General features: G+C 49.0%; 4 protein-coding genes across 4 annotated transcripts; 3 read left to right on the top strand and 1 right to left on the bottom strand.

Moving 5' to 3' along the window:
• Positions 1–3,341: 3,341 nt before the first annotated feature.
• On the top strand, positions 3,342–4,295 carry LOC127385240 (olfactory receptor 1086-like). Its single transcript, XM_051620843.1, has one exon. It carries the CDS (start codon positions 3,345–3,347, stop codon positions 4,293–4,295), a length of 951 nt encoding a protein of 316 aa, XP_051476803.1. The 5' UTR covers positions 3,342–3,344.
• Positions 4,296–6,651: 2,356 nt separating this feature from the next.
• On the bottom strand, positions 6,652–7,611 carry LOC127385299 (olfactory receptor 1020-like). Its single transcript, XM_051620946.1, has one exon. The coding sequence runs from the start codon at positions 7,609–7,611 to the stop codon at positions 6,652–6,654; it is 960 nt and encodes a 319-aa protein (XP_051476906.1).
• A 2,184-nt stretch (positions 7,612–9,795) lies between these two features.
• Positions 9,796–10,743, top strand: LOC127385300 (olfactory receptor 151-like). The gene has a single exon (XM_051620947.1). It carries the CDS (start codon positions 9,796–9,798, stop codon positions 10,741–10,743), a length of 948 nt encoding a protein of 315 aa, XP_051476907.1.
• Positions 10,744–14,394: 3,651 nt separating this feature from the next.
• LOC127385301 (olfactory receptor 1052-like) lies at positions 14,395–15,345 on the top strand. The gene has a single exon (XM_051620948.1). The coding sequence runs from the start codon at positions 14,395–14,397 to the stop codon at positions 15,343–15,345; it is 951 nt and encodes a 316-aa protein (XP_051476908.1).
• The last annotated feature ends 3,940 nt before the right edge of the window (positions 15,346–19,285 follow it).

The following is a 19,285-nucleotide window of genomic DNA, read 5'->3' on the forward strand; positions in this document are numbered from 1 at the left end:
ATCTTTTAGTTTTATTTATTTTGTCTTTATTTTGTCTTTATTTTTATTATCTTTTAGTTTTATTTATTTTGTCTTTATTTTGTCTTTATTTTTATTATCTTTTAGTTTTATTTATTTTGTCTTTATTTTGTCTTTATTTTTATTATCTTTTAGTTTTATTTATTTTGTCTTTATTTTGTCTTTATTTTTATTATCTTTTAGTTTTATTTATTTTGTCTTTATTTTGTCTTTATTTTTATTATCTTTTAGTTTTATTTATTTTGTCTTTATTTTGTCTTTATTTTTATTATCTTTTAGTTTTATTTATTTTGTCTTTATTTTGTCTTTATTTTTATTATCTTTTAGTTTTATTTATTTTGTCTTTATTTTGTCTTTATTTTTATTATCTTTTAGTTTTATTTATTTTGTCTTTATTTTGTCTTTATTTTTATTATCTTTTAGTTTTATTTATTTTGTCTTTATTTTGTCTTTATTTTTTATTTTATCTTTATTATTAATTTTTTATTATTATTTTCATCTCTATTTTTAATGTAAGTTTAATTTTATTTTTTTAATTTTATTTTTCTGAATACTTAAAAAGTGATTCCTTTTTTGTACCCCTTTTTGGTATATTTTAAAATATTTTTTTAATTTTTTTTTAGTTTATGCTTTAATTTTTAATGTTCTGAATAATTTAAAAAAAATTCTATTATATTTTAATTATATTTTTAGTTTTAGTTTTATTTTATATTTTATTTTTATTTCATTTATATTTTATTTGTATGTTGTATATTTTATTTATTTCTATTGACTTTAATTTTAATTTGTATTAAATTTAATTTTATTTTTTATGTAATGCTTTAATCTCTATGTCATGAATTTAATTTTCCACCCCCTTCCCCCCCTCTCTCAGCCCCGTTGCTCCCTCTCCCCCCTCCCCGTGCCCAAGCACCATGACCCCAAGAGCATTTCTCCCAGGGGACTTCTCCTCCCCCCTCCCCAGCAGCAGCTCCTGGGGAATCTCTGTGGATTAGAGGGAAGAAATGAAGAGCCAGGAGCCCGGGGGGTTGGACAGAGAAGACACCAGAGCCCTCCTGGTCGGTTTGGAGTCGAGCAAGGGAGGAGGGAGCACCAAGACCTCGCCTGGTGAGGAGAGAGACCCCCCAGACCTGCTGGGAAGCTGCAACTTGAAGGTGACACATGGAATTTTATGGGGACAGGTGGAATATCCAGGCAGAACAGGACGGAGAATTCCTGGTGGGAAGGAAGAGACCAGAGAGGGCAGTGAGGGGAGATGGTTTGATGCTGGAAGAGGAGAGATTGAGGTGGGACATGAGGAGGAAATTCTTTGCTGTGAGGGTGGTGAGACCCTGGCCCAGGTTGCCCAGGGAAGCTGTGGCTGCCCCATCCCTGGCAGTGTTGAAGGGCAGGTTGGATGGGGCTTGGAGCAGCCTGGGCTGGTGGGAGGTGTCCCTGCCCATGCAGGGGGGTGGGAACTGGATGGTCTTTAAGGTCCTTTCCAACCCAAACCATTCCTTGAGAAGGGCTTCACCCCGCAGAGATGAGCCCTGGGCGGGTCAGGTCAGTTGTGTCTTTATGAGGAAAACCAAAAGGAGAGATTCTTCCTGTTGGAGCAAGAGAAGGAAAATCCCACGGATCATGAGGTTTTTTGAAGGTTCTAACACCAGAGAGAGTTTGTAAATAACTCTGAGAGGTAACCATTATCATTCTTTATAATTCCATTGTCATTGTTTATAATTTTTGAAGGCTCTCTTCCAGTTTTAATTGGTTTTATGCTTTTACATGTTGTATTATGTTCTGATTTTATTTTCTGGAAGGTTATCAGACCAGTTAGAACCGGTGATATTTTCTGGAAGGTGGTCAGAGTAGTTTGCAGAGAAAACACCAGTTATAATACGTCTTTATCTCTGCAACACCAGGAGTTCTGGGGTGATTTTTGTGATTCTCCAGGTTTTTCTGCTGGGTTTTGGACCTTTTCACCTGTGCCAAGAAATATGTTCTGACCTCCAGGTGAATCCCAGGATCTTCTTCCATGGGAATGAGTCTGATATATTTTTTTTCCATTCTGAATTTAAACCATTTAAACCAGTTTTTACAGGCATTTTCCTGGTGGGAAAGTTTTCCTCCTTCCACTAAAGACATTTAGAAACCCCATGAGCAGCGTGGAATTGTCCGTCCTCTTGGACTAGAAGTGGGTTGATTTCCCCCAAAATGTTCTTGGCTCTTTCATTGGTTGGTTTCAAATGGATGTTTGTGTTTCTGTGGCTGCTCCTGGACTGTGTTTCTTCCTGATTTCTGGGATTAAAAGCTGAGGATACACTCCTGTATTTAAATATATGGAATATATTGACATTGACGTGATTTTTCAGAAGGAGGAGGCACAGAAGAAGGTGTTTTAGAGGCAAAGATCTCTCTTAACAGCTGGTTTCTTCCATGGTTTCTTTTATCCATGTGGTGGCTCCAAACCACTTCCAGCCCAGGTTGGGAAGGATAAAAAAAGAAAAGTTAGGGAAGATTCAGGGGGATTTTCATTTTTTCTTTTTCCTCTCTCCAAGAAGAATAATCCTTAAAACCCCTTTCCACTGGGAAGGCTTCCTAAAATTACAGGTTATATTTAGATTATTTATATTATTATATATTATTACTAGGTTATCTTTATGATGATATTAGATATTATAGATCATTTGAACTGGAATAGAAGGAGGAATAGAAGGAGGAATACAAGGAGAAGAGAAATATTTTCTTGGCTCTTTCACTGATTTATTTTGAGTTGTGTGTTTCTGTGGCTGCTTTTGACTCTTTGCAGAAGGGACTATTTCATTTTTTTTTCTGGATTTCTGTGATAAAAAATTAGGATAAAATATCAGAATATATTATTTTTCTACTTATCTATCTGTACATATATATGTATAATTATATGTATGTGTATATATATGTGTCTATATATGTGTGTATATATATAAAGTTATTTTCTGGTTAAAATTCAGGGAGAAGTCTCTTCATCCTGGACACAACAACTTTGTTGCAGGAATCCCTAAACTCTCAGCCTCTTTCCTTGTTAGAACTTGGGAGGGTCACCCAGCAACATGCTCTGTGCCAGGATAAAAAGATCTATCTATAAGAAACTGAATGATTGGCAGAGTAAATAATCCTGAAGTCAAATTCCTGAGGTCCTGCCAAACTGTCTTTTGATGAAGGTTGGTTTAAAAGTGAAACAAATCTCTGCCAAGGAGGTGAACCAGGCTGGGGTTTGTTGGTCGCTCGAGGTGCTGGGTCTCTCCTTGGATTTATTGGTTTCTTTATGGTTGTTGTTGTCAGGGTTCTTCACCAACCAGCTGGAGGAGATGGTCGAGGTGAATCAGACCAAGCAGGTTCTGGAGCTGACCCTCGTGGGGCTGACGGACAACCCAGACCTCCAAGCACCATTGTTTGTCCTGTTCTTCCTCATTTACTTCACCACGCTGGTGGGCAACCTGGGCATGGTTGTTCTCATCAGGAGCAGCAGGCAACTTCACTCCCCCATGTACTTTTTCCTCAGCAGTTTGTCCCTCCTGGACGCTTGCTACTCAACGGTGGTGGCGCCCAGGACCTTAATGGACCTTCTGGTGGGGAAGAAAACCATCTCTCTAGCTGGCTGTGCCACCCAGATTTTTCTTTTCATAGGTCTTGGGACCACCGAGTGCTTCCTGCTGGCTGCCATGGCCTACGACCGCTACGTGGCCATCTGCAAACCCCTGCTCTACCCAGCCATCATGTCCCGCAGGGTCTGCGTCCTGCTGGTGACCTGGTCCTACCTGCTTGGCCTGCTGCACTCTTTGGTGCACACAGTCTTCACCTTCAGCCTGGCTTTCTGCTGGCCAGGCAGGGTTGACCACTTCTACTGTGAAATCATGCCTGTTCTAGCCCTCTCCTGCTCGGACACCCGGGTCAACAGGTCTCTGGTGTTTGGCCTGGCAGGGCTAGTTGAGATGGTGACCATCTCGGCTGTCCTGGTCTCCTATTCCTTCATCCTCTCCAGCGTCTCAAAGACCAGCTCAGCTAAGGGCTGGCACAAAGCCTTCTCCACTTGCGCCTCTCACCTGGCTGGAGTCACCATCTTCCATGGGTCCATCCTAGCCCTGAACTTCAGACCGAGACCCAGTGACATCCTGAGCACGGACAAGGTCTTTGCTGTCTTTTACTCCCTGGTGGTGCCCCTGCTCAACCCCCTGATCTACAGCCTCAGGAACAGGGAGGTGAAGAACGCCCTGAGGGACTTTCTCAGGTGGAAGCAGCTTTGGCACAACTTCTCTTGACTGTTGTTTCCCCCACCCTGTTGTTCATCCTTCGTGATTTGGTTTGGAGACACTTCCAAGCCTTGCTTGCTTCCTACTGGTGGCTTCTGCCAACCATCAGACACCACAGCCAGTTGGCTTCACCTTTTGTACTTCATTGCACATGGCTTTTTTTTTTGCCTCCCTCTTGGTCTTTTCACGGACACACTGAGCTCCAGGCTCCTTGACAGGGCCATCAAAATATTCTTCCACCACTACCAGCACCTCCCAGTTTATGGCTTAAAACCCACCTCATGACCTCGTTGTATTTCAGGGCTTCTCTCTCCTGTTGTTAAAGGGAAATTTCCTGTACAAGTAGGGGAAATGGAATGAAATGAATGGACAAAATACTTTTAGAACAGGAAAGAAATGGCCTTCAGCTCACCAGGGTTGGGCACTGCTCTGAGCTATCCATCCTCTCTTGTCTAAAGGCTGAAAGGATCTAAAGTTAAAGATTTGGTGACTCATTTTGAGATAGTGAAGGTTAGATTGTGTGAACATGGTCTGAAACCTCAAATTTTGGGGCCAGGTTTTGAATGACCTACAGATGTTCTGGTCCCCAGGCTGGAGCACAGGGCAAGGATGCCCATTTCCAGCTCTGCTTGCCAAGAAGTTGCTTTTTGAGCTGTCAGAACCTTGTATGGAGAGGACCTCTGTTAGGGGGGCATGGGGGAAGTTCATGTCCTACTGCCACGAGTCTCTACACCTTGTAGGTCCCTCTTCTGCAAAGGTGGAAGGAAAACAAGCCCCACATAACACATTTCCCATCTAGGCTTCCTTTCCCACCAAAGCTGGGGCATGATGATCACTTGAGGTCCAACCTGGACTCTCTGTGGTTCTAGGATTCTATCTGGATCCTTTGAGCAAAAACATCCAACAAACTGGAAGGAAGAATAATAAATGGTGGTAAAGGTTTTAAAACAAGAAACCATCTGATGTCACAGGATTGTGGGATTGTTTGGGTTGGAAAAGCCCTTTCAGACCCTCCAGTCCCACCCGTTCCCCCAGCCCTGCCCAGGCCACCCCTGCCCCGTGTCCCTCAGCACCATCTCCAGGGCTTGGAAACCCCCCCAGGGATGGGGACTCCCCCCCTGCCCTGGGCAGCCTGGGCCAGGCCCTGACAGCCCTTTGGGGGAAGGAATTGTTCCCCAGATCCAACCTCAGCCTCCCCTGGTGCAGCTTGAGGCTGGTTCCTCTTGTCCTACCACTTGTTCCTTGAGAGAAGAGACCAACCTCCCTCATTCCAGCCCCCTTTCAGGGATCTGTAGATCCAAAGTCTTGCTCTCACCAAGATATTTAGATTTAACTCCATCCGTTCTGGCTGCTTCAACAAGTGAGGGCAACTAAACCCAGCGTGTGAGGAGGAGAAGACCCTCTGCTGAACCTGCCCAGCCAAGCTGGACTGTGCTTGAGGGTGGCAGAATTGCTCCTGGTCACAACAGCTCAGGAGCCTGCACACCAGGAGCAGCAAGTGTCCTTCAGAATCAGTTAGGATGGGCAGAAATCGGGATGTTTGTTCTCCTAGGTTGCTGCCAGGTGGAGGTGACTGATGGCTGGTGTGGTGGCCACCCCTGTACCACGCTTGATCTCCCCCCTTCTTTAATGAGCCAGAATTTGCACAACTGCTGGTTTTTACCTTTTTTTTTCTCAGCCACCCATAGATGATCTGCTCAGGATCATCTTTCATCTGTGGAATCCAGACACGAGCTTCATTTGGAAAATGAAACACCTGGAAACCACCCAGTACTTTCAGTTTTGTTGCCTACACTTTCTTCCTTGCAGGAAAGATGTTCCCCCAGATGTGCAGCCTGGGGAGGGACTCCCTTGGAAATCCACCTCAAGATCCTGATGCCCTCCAGCTTTTCCCCTTTTAAAATCAGAATCAAACACATTTTTTTAAAGCCTTTTACCTGCCCTTTTTTTTTTTTTTGGTGAACAAATTTTAAAAATACATTTGTTTCCCTCCCTCCTCCCAGAAGCTTCACTCTAATAAATAACTCACAGGTGAGAATGAGGAATTTTATTGGAGTCTAGGAGCAGAGGCAATAATCTTGCAAGAAAAATACATGTTTATCAGAGGAAACAATTTATAAATCAATTACTTGTGGTTCCTGTGAGAAAGAGAAGCCTGGAATAATTCAGGGTAATTTCTTCCTACAGGCTGGTGAGTGTCAAGTGAAATAAATATGAGTTTGAAGGTCCCATGTGGGGTCGAGGCTAAATACTGTGATTTGTTGTTGTCCAGAAGCTGTGGAAGAACCATCACAAAAAGGTGAGGATGAGGGGAAAATCCAATTATTCTAGTGCATCTTGGGCTTCCTCCCGGAAGGGAAAACGTTCACTCCTGAGCTGCTACAGCTCTTTGATTCTGGCCACGGTTTGAGATCCTTCTCCTCAGCTTCACCAGAGCCCTCTTCACCTCTTTGTTCCTCAGGCTGTAGATGAAGGGGTTGAGCATGGGGGTGACCACGGTGTAGAGGATGGAGGCCACCTTGTCCTGGCTGCCGTGGCTGGAGGCAGGTTGGAGGTACATGTAGAACAACGTCCCGTAGAACAACGAAACGACCGTCAAGTGGGAGGTGCAGGTGTTGAAGGCTCTGGACCTGCTCTGTGCCGAACTCATGGTCAGGACCGTGTGGAGGATGCGGATGTAGGAGAGCAAGATGATTCCAACTGTGCTCAGACCATTGAAGCCCACGAAGATGAAGATGACCAGCTGGCTGAGGCGGGTGTCGGAACATACGAGCCTTAGCACGGGGGTGGCGTCGCAGAAGAAGTGGTCGATGTGGTTGTGTCCACAGAAGGAACCTCCAAAGGTGCAGGCAGTGAAGACCAGGGCGCTGAGGAAGGCTATGAAGTAGGACCATGCCACCAGCTGCCAGCAGACACGGCTGGAGATGATCCTCACGTAGAGGAGGGGTTTGCAGATGGCGACGTGGTGGTCGTGGGCCATGGCGGCCAGGAGGTGACACTCGGAAGTCACAAAGAAGGCAAAGCCATGGAACTGAACCACACAGCCAGCAAAGGAGATCGTTTTGTCCTCCATCAGCAGGTCCATCAGCATCCTGGGGGAGATGACTGTGGAGTAGCAGGCGTCCATGAAGGAAAAATGGGCGAGGAAGAAGTACATGGGGGTGTGGAGACTGGGAACTGTCCAAACCAAGACCATCAGCCCAACGTTCCCCACCAAACAGACAATGTAAATCAGTAGAAACAACTCAAAGAGCAGGACCTGCAGGCACGGATTGTCCGTGATGCCCAAGAGGACAAACTGACTCTGTGTCTGGTTTCCTCCCATCGCCAGATGTCGGAAAGGAAGAAGAAAAGTAGTGAAATTATATAAAAAAAAAACCCCAACCAACAAAGAGTTTTGCTCTTGGACCAGATTTCACTCCAACCACTCACCAGTTGTGCTGCCGCGTTTTGGTATGTGCTGCTAGAAAGAGCCCCCAGTTGTGTCTGGGTTTCCACTTGAGGTCCCTAGAAAAGAGCAGGAGCTGAAGGAAGCCTCCAGACCCAGCACAACCCACCCCCCTCACCCTCTGCACCCAACAGCCCAACCTCTGCTTCTTCCTTGGGCAGCCTCTCTCCATCCAGCCCATGTCCCTGCTTGGTACCATGGGAGACACCCTTGTTGGTGAGGGAAGCGTGGATTTGACATTATCATGGAGTGGTTTGGGTGGGAAGGGACCTCAAAGGTCATGTAGGACCACCCTGCATGGGCAGGGACACCTCCCACCAGCCCAGGTTGCTCCAAGCCCCATCCAACCTGCCCTTCAACACTGCCAGGGATGGGGCAGCCACAGCTTCCCTGGGCAACCTGGGCCAGGCTCTCACCACCCTCACAGCAAAGAATTTCTTCCTAACATCTAAATCTCTACTCTTGCAGTTCTCTTCCATTCCCTAATTTGTCTCTAGAATGAGGGTCTTCAGTTGGCTGCCAACATGTTCTTTCTGCAACAAGGAGAGAATTCCTTAAGATTTTCAAGGCTCAGTAAAGACTGGGAAACTCTTTCCAGCTTGGGTGTTCCCAGAGCTACAGGACGCTGAGATGGTGTTTCCAGGAGATGCTGCTTCTCAAGAACCTGGCAGCACTTTCTGAGCTGGGTGTGTTCTGGCTCCCAGAAGACAACCCATCCCCAGGGTGAAGGAGGCAATAGCTCCAGGCTTCCAACTCTCGAAATCACTGGGGGAATTGCCAATTATGGCTGAAGGGGAGAAAAAAAATGAGAGGGATTGGGGTGGGGTGATGTGCCCAACGGGGCTGTTGGCAGCTTCACCCAACCACCTTAGCTGGGAAGGAATAAATAGTGAAGACAGGAACCTCTGGGAGACACAGACCTCCAACCCCAGGTAGAATGGAAGAGGAGACTCGGAATGAATTTCTTTTCCTCAAGCTCTGATGTATCAAGCAAGGGAGAAGGTGGGAAATGAGGGTTTATCCTGAAGTCCGTGGTGGTTGGTGCAGGCAGGTGAGGAAGCTCTGGTCAGAGCCAAAGCTGAGGAGATGCAGCTGTGGCTGCCACAAGAGCCAGAAAGTGGGTGTTTCTCCTGGCAAACACATCCCTGCCTGCTGGTGAGAGACTGACTGGAACAGCCCTGTCCATGTGCAGGAGAAACCTTGGGTGCATCTGCTGTGTCTCCCCTGTCCCCAGGCACGGCCCTGCTGGGGGACCTGCTGGTGGTTTGGGCCTGTTTCTGAGCTGAGCAGAGACACTTCCCAGGGGTTTCCAGGAGGGAATGATCTGGTTTTGGGCATTGCTGCTCTGCTCCTTCCCCTCAGCCACGAAAAGGTGCTGGTTCTGGTGGGTCTTTGAACGAACTTGGAGCAAATAACAACAGGCACGGCAGCAGTTCAGGCTGAAGAAGGGCTGGACCTTCTCCGGGGTGGCTGAAGCAGTTGTTGAGATGCAGTTTGTTCCCCACTGGTTTTGGCAGTAATCACTTCTGGTTTGGAAAGCAAAACCACCTCGGTTTTGTTCCTGAGCACCCAGTTCAAAGCCTGAGCTGCCTGGGGTGGTAAAAAGGGTCTCTGGGACATGATGGACCTGAAGAGTGAAGGCTGAGGTTGCTCTGGGGTTGGTCAGAAGAAATGTCACTGCCTGTGAGCTGCTCCTCCTGTGATGTGGTGAATGCTGTGGCCAGGTGGAAATGATGCAGCTGGTGGGAACCTTGGGGATGTCCAAGGGACAGCTCTGTCGGGTTCATCCTTCTTTCCTTGAGATCAGCATGTGAAGGCAGAAGATGTGGTCAAAGCTTGGTTGAGGAGCTTGAGGGGCAGAAGCAGTCAGGAGAGGTGGGTGCAGGTGCTTGTGGACCCCCTGAGCATCAGGCCAGGGGCTCTGGCAGCAGCATTTCAGTAGAAAATGTCTCTGTCTACAGAGCACAGGACAGAAAACCTTAATTAATTAAGCAAGAGGTTGAGTCATCACAAGTGGTCTCCGGGAAATCAGCTCCCTGCCTCGGGGCAGGGGGTCTCCTGATGGCTCAGGAGAACTGGACTGTGGTGACAGAATTTGTTCTCGAGGGGTTCACAGACCACCCCGACCTGCAAGTTCCCCTCTTTGTGCTTTTCATGCTCATCTACATCCTGACCATGGTGGGAAACCTGGGCATCATTGCTGTGGTTCTGCTGGACTCCCAGCTCCACACCCCCATGTACTTCTTTCTGGGCAACTTGTCCTTCTTGGACCTGTGCTACTCCTCAGTGGTAACCCCCGAGCTGCTGCTGACCCTCTCCTCAGGCAGGAGGACTATTTCTTACGTGGGCTGCTTCCTACAGCTCCATTTCTACGTGGCTTTTGCAGTTGTGGAGTGTTACCTCCTGGCCGTGATGGCCTACGACCGCTCCCTGGCCATCTGCCACCCCCTGCGCTACCCCCTGCTCGTGTCCCGGCAGCTCTGTGCTTCCCTCCTGGCTGGGTCCTACGTGGTTGGGTTTGTCAATTCCTCTCTGCACGTGGGCTTTGCCCTGCAAATGTCCTTCTGTGGCCACCGCGTGCTTGACCACTTCTTCTGTGACGGGCCACCTCTGCTCAAGCTGGCCTGCTCTGACACTCGCCTCAGCCAAGTGCTGGTGTTTGTTTTGGGGGGCTTCAACGGGGTGGCCACTGTCTCCATCATCCTCGTCTCCTACGGCCACATCCTCTTCACCATCCTGAGGATGGGCTCTGTGTCGGGCAGGCACAGAGCTTTTGAGACCTGCGGGTCCCACCTGGTGGTCGTCACCATCTTCTATGGGACCCTCTTCTTCACGTACCTGCAGCCCAGCTCCAGCCACTCCCTGGGCAGGGACAAAATCGTTTCAGTCTTCTATGCTGTGGTGACCCCCATGCTGAACCCCTTCATCTACAGCCTGAGGAACCAGGAGGTGAAGAGTGCTCTGAAGAGAACCGTGAGGAGAAGGTTTCTTTGTCTGCTCCAGGGGTAAATGGTTGGACATCGGGGGGTTGGGGTCTTGCTGCACGTGGAGGGAACTGTGATAACTCTTGTGTATGTTCTTGTCCGTCTTGTGGTCCAGCTTTGTCCACGTGGGGTTAATTTGTTATCAGTTTGCCTGTGGATGGTGAATGAGCAGCACCAAGACAGGCTGGGCAGAGGATGGATGGAGGCCAGCCCTGAGGAGAAGGGTTTGGGGGTGTTGGTTGATGGGAAGCTCAGAAACCAAAGGTGTCCTGGGCTGCATCCCCAGGAGCAGGGACAGGGAGGGGACTGTCCTCATGTATTTGTGAGGTTTCTGCTGAGGACTTGGACCATTTTCTTCTCATCTGTGTTTGGCCCGAGCCTACTTGTGGTCATCTTCTCCTGCAGTCTGGACATCATCCATCAGCACAGTGGACTACCCAACCAAGTGCTGTACCTCCTCCAGCCATCAGATGGGACCTACAGACTTTAGGTGAACCTCAGTGCTTCCAGGTTAACCCTCTGGAACATGGACATGGAGGAAACCAAGGAGGCTTTGATGGGAGAGGAGAAGATCTGTTCCTGAAGCAGCAGGAAACAGAGGAATTCGAGAGGAACTTCTCTGAATCCTCCTCTTCTACAATGACCCATCAAAGCGTGTTCCGAGGTATTTTGAAATGTTTCTGCTGCAATTTAATCCTTCAAAAAAGTGCTTTATAGCCAATAAATCTTTCAAATGACTTTGGGAATGTCCACCATGAAGTATGGGCTGGTGGCAGTTCCTGAGTGCACAGGGTGGTGGAATTTCTCAGGACACACACTCAGGTTTCAGGGTGTCAGGTAAAACCCTGGGGCATTAGTTGCAATAAACCTCCTGGTCCTGTTTTTTTTTTGCTCTAGTTTTCTCAAATCTGTGCCTGGGAGGTTCCTTGGGAAATAACTGGAAGGGGTTTTTGGAGCTGGACCTGGAGGCTTGGGAATAAAGCTGGGAACCAGGGTGAGTTGGTGGGGAAAGGGTTGGCAGGACGTCCCCAAACAGAAACCCTGCTGTTGAAATCTTCTCCTTTGTAGAGAGACCAACCCCCCCCGGTGCAGCCCTGGGCTTTCTGCTGCTGGTTCTGGTCTCTGGTACCATTGAAGGTGTCCTGCTGGGCTCCAGAAGGGTTCATGGGTTCCTCTAAGTCCTGGAGTGTTGCCAGAGCCACCCCTTTGCACCCTTGGAGATCACTGCCTGGACAAGGAGCTGGGACACCTCTAGCTCAGGTGTAGGTCCATGTGATATGGCTGACCTGGAGCAAGTTGAGCCCAAACCCATCCCAGGTGTCCATCTCTCAGCCAGTCCTCTAGACTCTCAGTGATACTGACAGAGAACTTGCCAGTTCATGACACCATCTCCTCTGGACGGGGCAAATCCTCCTCTAAGCTCCACTGAGACTATTGATGCGTCTAATCCCACCTGAGATACCACAGGTCAGATGGACACAGGGTCTGCTGGGTACAGCACCAGATGGAGGGAGACTTGTGCCCTTGAGGGGAGCAGGAGAGATGTGTGGTGGGTCTCAAATAGTCCCGAACACTCAGAGCTGAGCAGCTGAACCACCACCCTCATTTTTACTGCCTGCAAAGACAGCCCAGGCAGTTCCTTGTGTGTCTGTGCTTCGTGTTGACGTGTCCTGTAGAGACCTCCCTCCTCTTCATCAGGAGCCTGGAAGCCTTTCAGGCTCCTTCATGGCCCAGAGGCTGGGGTCAGCCTTCAGCTCCTGCAATCACCTCCCAGGCAGCCTAAGCTGCTTGCAATTGGTGTTTAATTGGAGTCTATTGCCCTTTGGATGCACCTTCTCACCTCCCCCTTGATTTCAGAGAGGCTTGTGAGAAGGAGCTTGGACTCATTTGGGTCTCTACCCTTTCTGTCCCTGGGGCTGCCCAGTGTTGTAACAGCTTATTGATGATGGTGACACTAATTAGTGTGGAGGTTTGGGTCCTCCCCCTGTGCCCAGCTAAGCCTTTATTAGCAGTTCAGGCTGGTGTGGCTCCGGTGGTTTCTCACCAAGCAGATGCTCAAGGTCCACGTCTCTGAGAGCCCCGTGCCGTGGCCGAAGCCACCAGGAGCACTTGCTCCCTGGGGAATCGTGCCCGTTGCTCACCAAGACCTGGGGAGACACGTGGAAGAGCAACACCTTCCTGTGAGTGAAGGACTTCATCTGAGGAACGTTTGAAGGAGGCTCTCCAGGAGGGACATCCGTGTGTCCCTGGGAGCTGGAAGGATCAGTCCCTTGGATGCACTGCACAGGCATCCCAAGAAGAGACCTTACAGCTGGCCAGAGAAGGTGACCCCATCCACAGGTAGGTGTGACCATCCCCCCAAAAGGTCCAGGGAAGCTCTGCTGGGACCACCCTGGTGTCAATCCCAGCAGCAGTGTCACCTTCCAGGAGGCTGCTGGGATTGACACCAGGTTTGCTTCTCTGTGTAGGTTGGAGAAGATGAAATGTTTCTGCTGGGAGGCACTCGGTGCTGTGGGTTCAAAAGATCAGGAATTGTGCTGCTTAGGGTATCTTTAAGGAGCCTGGGAGAAGAATAGAGAACACACTCAAGGGAAGATCAACCCACCCACTGACCCCAAGACAAAGTGATTCTTCACTTTAAAGAATAAAGACTATTTCTAGAAGGAAATATCCTGCTGCTGGAGAATGGTTCTTCAGTGAGCTGGCTGATCCTGGTGCTCATCTGGTGGGGTAAGACCTTGATTCCCATCTTAAATCCTGGAGAGATTTGTTTGAGTCTGAACCTTCACATTATTGAGGGAAGAAACCCGTATTTCCCGTTTTCACCAGGGTCAGCAGCTTAACTTGGTGTCCACACACGGGCAGCTGGACCCTGGCTCAGCTCAGCTCCCTGGTGCTGCCTCCTCTTCCAGCTGAGGGGAGAGGCAGGAGCTCCTGGGGCTTTGCCTGCTGCAAATGGGATGAGGAAAGCCCCTATGACCACCCTAACCCAGCCTGTGCCACCACTAGGCTCCTTCTGGGAAGGTTTTTCTCCTCAGAAGGTTTTCTTCTCCTCAGCAAATTCTCAGTCTGGCTCTTTTTCCCCCTCTTCTTTTCCCTCCAGCATCCTGGATCCCACTTCTGTCCGGGCACCGCATCTACCTGCAGGGATGGGGACTCCCCCCCTGCCCTGGGCCAGGGCCTGACAGCCCTTTGGGGGAAGGAATTGTTCCTCAGATCCAACCTCAACCTCCCCTGGGCAACCTGAGGCCGTTTCCTCCTCTTTTACTGCTTGTCATATGGGAGAAGAGCTGGACACCCACCGACTGGTCTGGGGGCCCTGGCTCCATGGGGGTGCAAATTATCAAGTTATCCCATTTCAGTTTAATAAACAAAGGTGTCATCACAGAAACCCAGACTGGTTTGTGTTGGGAGGGACCTTAAAGACCATCTAGTCCCAACCCCTGCATGGGCAGGGACACCTCCCAGCAGCCCAGGCTGCTCCAAGCCCCATCCAACCTGCCCTTCAACACTGCCAGGGATGGGGCAGCCACAGCTTCCCTGGGCAGCCTGGGCCAGGCTCTCACCACCCTCACAGGGATGAATTTCCTCCTCATGTCCCACCTCAAGCTCCCTCTTCCAGTTTCAAGCCATTGAAGTGTCCTGTATTTTCAGGCTCCCTCCTTCCTGGGCAGACATGAAGCCTCCAATGGCCGAGCAGAATCACACCTTGGTGACCGAGTTCATTCTGGAGGGCCTGAGCGACCAAGCAGAGACGAAGGCAGCCCTCTTCATTCTCTTCCTCCTCATCTACATCATCACCCTTTTGGGCAACACGGGGATAATCGTGGTCATCCGAGCTGACCCGCGACTCCACACGTCCATGTACTTCTTCCTTGGCAGCCTCTCCGTTGTTGACATCTGCTTCTCCTCTGTGATTGCCCCCAGGATGTTGGTGAACTTCTTGTGGGAGAAGAAGACCATTTCCTTTGCTGGCTGCATGGGCCAAGCCTTCTTCTACATCGTCTTCGTGACCACCGAGTGCTTCCTGCTGGCCGCCATGGCCTACGACCGGTACGTGGCCATCTGCAACCCCCTGCTCTACCCCTCTGTTATGACCTGGAGGCTGTGCACGTGGCTGGTGGTGGGCTCCTACCTCGGGGGTGTCCTCAACTCCATCCTGCAGACGACCTTCATCGCTCGGCTGCCCTTCTGCAGCTCCAACGTCATCAACCACTTCTTCTGCGACGTCCCTCCCCTCCTGGCTCTGTCCTGTGCCAGCACCTACGTCAGCGAGATGATCCTCTTCTCCCTGGCTGGTGTCATTGAGCTCAGCACCATCTCCACCATCCTGGTCTCCTACCTCTTCATCTCCTTTGCCATCCTGAGGATCCGTTCAGCTGCAGGCAGGCAAAAAGCCTTCTCCACCTGCGCGTCCCACCTGACGGCGGTCACCCTGTTGTACGGGACCACCATCTTCATGTATTTACGGCCCAGCTCCAGCTACTCCCTGAACACGGACAAAGTGGTCTCTGTCTTCTACACCGTGGTCATCCCCATGCTGAACCCCCTCATCTACAGCCTGAGGAACCAGGAGGTGAAGGAGGCCCTGAGGAAAACAGCAGGCAGGGTCACCGTCAAGCGCTGAACCCTCCTCAAACCTGGCTCAGGGTTTCTCTGAGTCCGTGGAGACCTTCAGAAGTTGCCTGGGTGAGACCACCTTGATGTGTCTGTGAGCTCAGCCCTGCTATGAGTGGAACTTGGGAACATCTTGGACCAGAAGGGACATGAAAGGAGGTTGTTGGTCCTATGAAAGGCAAGTTACACACACATACATGCCTCTCTGTGGGTGTATATATATATATAAAAATGTGTAAATACATAAAAATGACAATATTCAATGTACATTTTGCTACAGGATATATTAAATACAAATTCTTAAATCCACCTGCCTTTGGAACCAGGTGCTGAGTTGAGTTGCAGGGTTCAATTGGTCTTTGTCACCTCAGACAAGACACTTTTCTCCTTCCGTCCTCCCCTGCCCTTATTCCTGCCTTTCAGAGCCTTGAAACGAAGCTCTAATTAGTTGTTTGTTTTGATTTATGCCCAGGGTGCTTCGTTAAAAACGAAGACAATTGTATTATCAGCAGAGTTTGCATCCAGAGATTTGGGTGTGAGGAGGGAGGGGAATGAAAAATAAGAATAATTTAAGAAAAAAAGGAAAGAAAAACCCAACCGACCAAAACAAACCCCAACAAACCAAAGACAAAAAAACTCCCAGACCCCAAATGCCTTGAAGCAAAGACACAAAAAGAGGGGAATATAAAAAATCATCTTGGTTTCTTCAGCAGGAAGCAAGTCCTGCCTGAAGTTGCAGGTCCCCCCCTTGCACCCTCTTGTGAACAGAACCCGGTGGTTGCCACCAGTGGGAGCAGTAACCACAATTTTCCCCTCTTGCTTCCTCCCCCCAAAAAACTTTTCTGTTTGCTCACTCCAGGAGTCCCAGGTGTCCTGGATGATCCCAGCGTGAGGAGATCCTCTGGGAGGGGAGGAGGGGACAGTCGGTGGGGATGGAGGAGGGCTGGGCTGGGTCCTGGATCAGGATTTTCCACCTTCTTGATCTGAGCTGTGCTGGCAACAGAGGAGAAAACACCCTCTAAGACCACAAAAAAACCCACCCTTAGAACTTCTCTTATTATTTTATTGCTCTTGTTTGATGCTAAATTCACCAGCTAGAAGCTCTTAACTGTTGCTGACATGACCACGTCCCAGGGTCCCTGCTCTGCAGATGTCCCCTTCTTGCTCCAAAGTTGCATTTCACCTTCTTCTGAATAAAATCCACTCCTGTTTATACATCAACGACTCATTTTTATTCCTTTGATCTACCATGATCAGCCCCCAGAAGGTGTGAAATGGTCCCACCAGCCCCTTCTGGGCGTCCAAAGATGTGTTGGAGGGGGGAAAATGCTAAAGAAGTGGCTAGAAATAAGTACTGCTCAGGATTTCTGGTACCTTGTCACCACCTATTGGGCGTTGTTGGAAAGAGTGGCTTTTTATTTCAGATAAAAATGTCTTTTTATTTATATTTTGTTTAGGTGCTGGTCAGTCTTGGCTCCCTGAGGGGCTTGTTCTTCTTCAGGAAATGGAGAAATATCAAATAAATAAACCAAGACTGAGCCCAGGGTCTGTTTCTTTCCTCAGCTCCTGCTCCTGAGCCTGTTTAAGAAGAAAAAATAGGGCCTGAAAGGGCAATGTTGGGTGGTTGAACCAACTTCAGTTCCCCTCACATTTTAAAATTATACTTTACATTGTATTTTTAACATTTCCCCCCCCCACACCCTCCCAAATTCAGTTCTTGGGTGATGCTTCAGGTTTGTGAAATGGAGATGATCAAATTCACTTTCCCCTTATTAATTCTTGTTCTCCTCAATTCCATCCACACCTTGAATCAATCATTCCTGGTATTTTCTATTATTCCCTCCTCCATCCATCATTTCCTGTGGATCTACAGGTCCCTGCAGCACATTTTCAATCCGGACCAAGTTATCCCAGATTTTACAGTAACTGCAGATGAAGGTACCTGGGGAGAGCTGAACTTTCACCTGGTGCAGGTGAAAGTTCTCATTTTTGGTTGCTGAGTGATGTAAATTGTGTCCATCACACCTAAATAATCCCAGTGCTGAATTCAATGGATGAGGCTCCTGTAGAGTTACCTGCTTCCTGGGTGCACGTGGTGGGTTCATCCTGGCCACCTTCCCAGGGAAGAAAGTCACTTTTTGTAATGAAATGCTGAATATTAGGTGGATAAAACTGGGATCATTCCCTGCTAGGGGTTGTTTTTTTTGGGGAGCAGATGGAGAGGTGACCTCTGTCCTTCCCTGGAAGAAGCAGCAGCTGGTGCAGCCCCCCCCCCCCTCTTTGGGAGCAAAGGAAGAGTTTTTGATTGTAAAATAAAGGCAGTTCCACCAACACGAAAATAAGGTTTGGGTTTTTTGAAATGTATTATATTTATTCTTTCAGCAGAATCTGAGCAACAGGAGTGCTGGAGTTCTCCTCCCATGCAGGCTGCACTGAGGCTTGAACATTTCCAAGAACAACCCCACTGGAATGAAAAAAAAACCAAGAGGTTTTGAGTAGGGATCTTGCACGTGGGGCTGGAGCAGCAATAAACCACCTTGGGGATGGTTTTTTAGGATGTATGAAATACTCAAGGCAATATTTTGGATGTGGTAATGTTCAAATGACACCTTCTGGTGTTGTTAATTTATAAAACCCCTTTGACTCTATCTCGACCTGGCAGGGAAAGGTCTTGGGACCTCTCTGGGTTTGGTAGGGGCTGATCCTTGCTTGGTCCTGCCTGTTCCCAGGAGATGAGGATGTTATTCCCTGACTTGTTTTATAGCCAGTTCTGGAAATAGAGTGAAGGGGAAACTGGTGTGCTGGTACCTGTGAGGATAAGGTCCAACGTGGGAGAGGGAGAGCTGTCCTCTCACCAGGAGGTTGCCCTGCAAAGCTTTGCTCAGCTCTAGGGTCTCAGCAGCAGCTGGTCTTCCTCTCATCCATAAAATCATGGGTTAAATCTTGGGAAACATTAAGGACGAGCTCCTTGGTGAGCCCTAGGGCAGCTTCCTGCAAGGCTGGGGGCTCCTGTGCCCAAGAGAGACGAGATCTCCCCAAATTTGACTGGGGAAGCAGGTGGCACAAACTAAGGTCCTGCCCCTCGGAGGACAAGGATAAATATCCAGGGGTTTGCTGGCAGTGACTGAGCAGATCATGGACCAACCACATGGCTGTGGGGATGAGGAGCAGCTAATCCAGGCAGCAAGGGGCAGGGTTTTCATTTCCTGTATCTCCATTCCAGTGTCTTCAGGCTTGCAGGGAGAGGTGGTTCCAGCTGGGCAGCCTTGGAAACTTCCCGCGTGTCACATCTCGGGTGGCTTCACACAAAGGAGGTGGCTTCATCAGGTAAGGAAAGATGAGGGTGAGTTTTTAATTAATGGTGAAAGTCGGGTCAATTCTCCCAACAGCAGAAGTCATCTGCATCCAGGTGGCTGCTGCCTCGGGGGGGGATTCACCTCCAGACCCAACCCACTCAATTCTCGTCACTCATAACGTGTCTTCCAGCTGCTGGCAGGTGTCTGGGATGCTGCTTCTCCTCCAGCATCTGTCCACGGGCAGGGAAGAGCAGCTCTAAATCCCCTTTAATAACAGCAGGAGAGCAGCTGTGCTGCTCATGGGACGTCTGAAATGAGCTGGCTGGGGCTGGAGGGGAAGAACCTCAGCCCTTCAGCAAAGGGTCATCCAATCATTCCAGCTGTTTGGAGCCCTTGGTCAGGCTCCAGGCAGCATGTGCTCTGGCTCTGCTCCCTGGTGGAATTCTGTCCAGAGATGATTAATGTGAGCCAGGACAAAAATCAATGTTTATTTATTCTACCTGTCACAGAGCGTGGTTTGGGGAGCAGCTGATGTCTCCGTGGTGACAACAGAGAGCAAGCTGGAGTTTCTTTTTCGTCTCCAACTCAGGTGTCTTCTTGGAGGCAGGAAGGGAGGTGAGACACATCCTGGGTCTTCTTTTTGGGCAAATCCTG

The sequence above is a fragment of the Apus apus genome, chromosome 5 (genome assembly GCF_020740795.1).
Source record: "Apus apus isolate bApuApu2 chromosome 5, bApuApu2.pri.cur, whole genome shotgun sequence".
NCBI classification, from domain to species: domain Eukaryota; kingdom Metazoa; phylum Chordata; class Aves; order Apodiformes; family Apodidae; genus Apus; species Apus apus.